Genomic DNA, 4858 nt, shown 5'->3' with positions numbered 1-4858 from the left:
TGTCCCCGTCGGGGTTTTGGCTGAAGGGCCGGGCAGGTTTTCCAGGTGGAAGGAAGGTGGGGGAAGAGGGAAGTTGCGGTGCCACCCTTTGGGCAAGCTATTGCGAAGCGCCCGTCCGGAGAGCTGCAGCCCGCAGCGGGCTCCCCTCGGGGGTACCCCCCAAAGGCCTGGCGGGAGCTCCCTCCGCGAGGTCCGGGGAAGGGGTACGAGCACCTGCGTCCGCGCACGTCCACGGGTGGGTGCGTGCATCTCTCTGTATCTGAGCGTGTCCGTGCTGGCGCTGCCTCTATCTGCGTGCCTCTGTCCTGTGTGTGGCTGCGTGTACCCCTCCTCTCCCTCTGTGTAACGTGTGTGCTCTCGCACACCTCCCTCTTCTCCCCATTCTCTCCCCCCCTCCCGTGTGTGTGCGTGTGCGTGTGTGTGTGTGTGTGTGCGCGGCAGGGAGGACAGAGCCGGACGCGCCGTGCAGCAGCGCGCCGGGGACGGAGCCGGGACCGCGGCCGGAGGAGGAGCTGCGCTGCGCCGGGAGCCCCGAGCGAGCGCGGCCACAGCGAGGCGCAACAGGCGGGGCGGCGGCGGCGGGCGATGGCGGCCGGCGGCGAGGCCGCCCGCTGAAGGCGAAGCGGGGCGAGTCGGCGGCGCAGAGCGGGAGGGATGCGGGCGGAGGAGCCGCTGGCGCTGGCGGCCCCGCGGGCGGGCGGTGGCGAGGCGGAGGCGCCGGGCGAGGAGCGGAGCGGCGGGAGCTGCTGCAGCAGCGAGCGGCTGGTGATCAACATCTCGGGGCTCCGCTTCGAGACGCAGCTGCGGACCCTCTCCATCTTCCCCGACACGCTGCTGGGCGACCCCAGCCGCCGGGTGCGCTACTTCGACCCGCTCCGCAACGAGTACTTTTTCGACCGCAACCGGCCCAGCTTCGACGCCATCCTCTACTACTACCAGTCCGGAGGGCGGCTCCGCCGGCCGGTCCATGTGCCCCTCGACATCTTCCTGGAGGAGATCCGCTTCTACCAACTGGGCCAGGAGGCCATCGAGACTTTCCGGGAGGACGAGGGCTTCATTCAAGAGGAGGAGAAGCCCCTGCCACAGCATCACTTCCAGCGCCAGGTCTGGCTGCTCTTCGAGTACCCCGAGAGCTCAGGGCCAGCCCGGGCCATCGCCATTGTCTCCGTGCTGGTCATCCTCATCTCCATCGTTATCTTCTGCCTGGAGACCCTGCCCGAGTTTCGGCAGGAGCCCAAGGGCCCCCAGCCCGGCTTTGGGGAAGTGGCGCCGCCCGGCGACGAGGCGCTGCTGCTGCTGCCACCGCCGGCGGCGCCGAGCGGGACTCCGCCGCCCCTGCGCCCTGCCGCAGGCGCCGGGCCCTTCTTCACCGACCCCTTCTTCCTCATCGAGACCCTGTGCATCATCTGGTTCTCCTTTGAGCTCCTCGTCCGCTTCTTTGCCTGCCCCAGCAAGCCCGAGTTTTCCCGCAATATCATGAACATCATCGACATCGTCGCCATCATCCCCTACTTCATCACCCTGGGCACCGAGCTGGCTCAGCAGCAGCAACAGAAGCAGCAGCCTGGGAGCAGCAGCAACAATGGGGGCCAGCAGCAAGCCATGTCCCTGGCCATCCTCAGAGTGATCCGCTTGGTCAGAGTGTTCAGGATCTTCAAGCTCTCCAGGCACTCCAAGGGACTGCAGATCTTGGGGAAGACCCTCCAGGCCAGCATGAGGGAGCTGGGCCTCCTCATCTTTTTCCTGTTCATCGGGGTTATCCTCTTCTCCAGTGCTGTCTACTTCGCAGAGACTGATGACCCTGACTCCCTGTTCACCAGCATCCCTGATGCTTTTTGGTGGGCCGTGGTGTCCATGACCACCGTGGGCTATGGGGACATGTATCCCATGACAATTGGCGGCAAGATTGTAGGCTCACTGTGTGCCATCGCAGGTGTGCTCACCATTGCCCTCCCTGTCCCTGTCATCGTGTCCAACTTCAACTACTTCTACCACCGAGAGACTGATCATGAAGAGCAGTGCCAGTACACCCATGTCACCTGTGGCCAGCAGCAGTCACCCTTCTCTGAGCCCAAGAAGGGGGACAGTAATCAATCTCTCAGCAAATCTGAATTCCTGGAAGCAGAAGACCTGGAGTCCATGAAATATTCCAACTTCATTCCTCCCAACAACCAGGGTTATAAAGAGAAGAAAATGCTGACAGAGGTGTGATCAGTTTTGTTAGCCTGGGTCCAGACATGGAGCTGCAAGCTGCTGCACAGCCGTCTTCCTACTAGCAGCTGGATCTATTCAGCATTTACATGCCAGACTGTGAACTGTGATACCGTAAACAGAATGATTGTGATAATGGGCTCTTCTGTCCTGATTTGCTGTTTTTCATTACTGTGTGCAGCCAGAAATGTTCTTGCTTTATTCTGTGGAGTGCTAGCTGTCATCCCCCACTCCCTTGTGAATTTCTTTCTCTGTTTTTGAAGACTGCTGTAATTCAACATTTGCTGTGAAACTTTGCCTGTCTACTCCACTAGCAGAGAAGCCCCTGACACTACTTCAGCAGAAGGATTTAGAAGGGAGTAAGCAGTTAAAGGGGCTACAAACATCTGCCTCAAGCTGTGCCCATGGTTCCTGTGCCAGTGCAGTGCCCTTGGCTGTGGGATAAGTCACGCCTGCCATGCCATTGCCTTTGAATAATGGAAATGCTGTAGCCAGCATCACAGGGAGTTCTGCAGCTGTAAGAGAAAGTCAGCAAGTAGATGCCTGCCTTCTTTGCAACCCTTGGCATGCTGAAGATCCTCTTTTTTTTGTGTTTCAAAAAAGATGCATAGAACTAAAAGCTCTTTGCTACTTGTGACCATATACGATTTATCAAAAACAGGCTTATAGAAATCAACAGGCTTGGTGAAGATACTCTGTGTTTTTCAGCTTATTTCAGCCTTATTTTTGCCAGTGCCCTGGTGTTAATTTGCTTTTATTGTACCAACTTAATCTTCATAGTGGTAAGTGCCTTCTGAAGCAAGGCACATTTGAGTAAGTTCATTTGTTATCTTCACACAATATTGTTTAATGAAATGTTCTTTGTGCTTCAGATACCCAGTTCTGTAGTCAGGCATGTGAGAGCAATTGACTTCACTGTGTTTTTATTGAAGCATTTGTATAGGTTAGAGAAGTTTGCCTGTTGGTATTTTGTTGAGATGGCTAAAAAACCTGGATCACAGACAGCTGCACCTCTGCTGTCTGAAGCCTGCACTGATTTACAGGGTCACAAGCATAAAATGCCCCAGGGTAAAGTGTGTCAGCGTTTGAGACTGAGATGGCACAGATACAAACTTCCCTAAGCCATCTGCACAAACCCAAAAGCATACCCCAGACCTTTCAAATAAGGGGAGAAACAGCTAGCCTTGGAGATATGCTTTTGCTGCATTACTCATCTAGCCAGTTCTTGGTATTTCATGGACAGAAGGCACAGGAATGTCTTTTGCGTGAACTAGGTTTTATGAGAGCCATCTATGCTAGCAATGCAAAATGCATAACTTGCCCTGCAGTGCTGGGTTTGCCAAGGGACCAAGGGGTTGCACCTTAAAATGCACATTTTGCTTCCCAGATAATTTTAGGTTTTTTTAATCAGCTCTGCCTTACCCCAAACCTTAAAGTGTTTCAAAAGCTGCCAGAGGGTGAGAAGGATAAATGGATGTTTTCAGATTCTATTGGCAAATTTTCCTGCAAGGGGAAGTCTTTGTTGTTTCAAATCTAAGTGTATATTCTGCATTCACATGTGTGCATGTGTATGAAAGCAAAGGCAGCCATTAATGCCTTGCATCATACTGTGTGATATGCATATTAGAATGTACTACATATTGCATGTGACTCATGTAATACATAAACCAGACATACTATCAAGATGCAAAATATATAGAAGACACTTTATGTATATATTATGCTTTTCAACCATAAGGCTAAGAATGCTAAAGGCATATACTGTAATATAGTCAGAATAGGCTATAGAACTGGTCGTGAGATTCGATCTGTTTTCATCTTTGTTACCCTGCTTGTTTTTTGTTGTCTTGAGATCTGGCTCCGTGCCTAGAGTGCTTTTATTGTGGCTTCTCCTCATCTGAGCCCTGATCATACAGTAGAAGCTGTTTGTGTAAATCCTAACTGCTGTATTTCTCCAGAGTCCCGTTGTCTTCTCAAAGGTTTTTAGTGTTCAGGGATCTCCCCTGGGGTCAACGCACAACCTTTATATTAAAATCTCTGTTCTCTCTTTCTGAAATCAGTAACAAAATGTCACTTTGTCTCAGTTACTGCAGGTCAGTCTGGGAGACGTATGTGGTGTGATGAGGGCTCTGTAGCTTGAGAGGAGTTTGCCTGAATACATAGGTGCCTAATTCCTCTTTGTTTCATCGGGACTGAGGCAAATGCCTGAAGGTCTGGGCTTTGGGAGCCATTCTGCATCCCTTGAAGCATGTAACCAGCTGGTGGTTAAGTAATCCTGATGAATAAGTGGGACTGAGGAAGGATCAGCACAGTGGTATGTCTATTGATTTTATGTAAAAAGTTGTCTTGGTCGCTGAGTTAATTTAATAAAAGGCTGTTGTTCTTAGCTGTATTTCAGGATCACTATAATGAAATCTTTTCTGCGAGTGCAGGAAAGTGACTTCTTTTCACATTTTGTGTTGCTCAAGCAGATGTTCTAGAAACTACCAAAAGAACCTGCTATTTAAAAGGGATGTTTCAAGGCTCCTGCTGTCTCCTAGCAGAATGCCCATGTTTGGGGTTATTTTATGCCTGAGTGTATCAGCTGATAAAAGTTTCCCCAAAGTAAGATATAAAAAACTCAGGTTAAGCACAAGATCAGGAGGAG

General features: G+C 51.9%; 1 protein-coding gene across 1 annotated transcript; it reads left to right on the top strand.

Moving 5' to 3' along the window:
- Positions 1–654: 654 nt before the first annotated feature.
- On the top strand, positions 655–2211 carry LOC308231084 (potassium voltage-gated channel subfamily A member 6-like; the record flags this gene model as incomplete). Its single annotated transcript, XM_080636195.1, has 1 exon — positions 655–2211. One exon carries the CDS (start codon positions 655–657, stop codon positions 2209–2211), a length of 1557 nt encoding a protein of 518 aa, XP_080492321.1.
- Between the last annotated feature and the right edge of the window lie 2647 nt (positions 2212–4858).

Source organism: Psittacula echo, assembly GCF_963264785.1.
Source record: "Psittacula echo genome assembly, chromosome: 1".
NCBI classification, from domain to species: Eukaryota; Metazoa; Chordata; class Aves; order Psittaciformes; family Psittacidae; genus Psittacula; species Psittacula echo.
The sequence above is the reverse complement of the archived record's forward strand: the minus strand, read 5'-3'. Positions and strand labels throughout refer to the sequence as shown.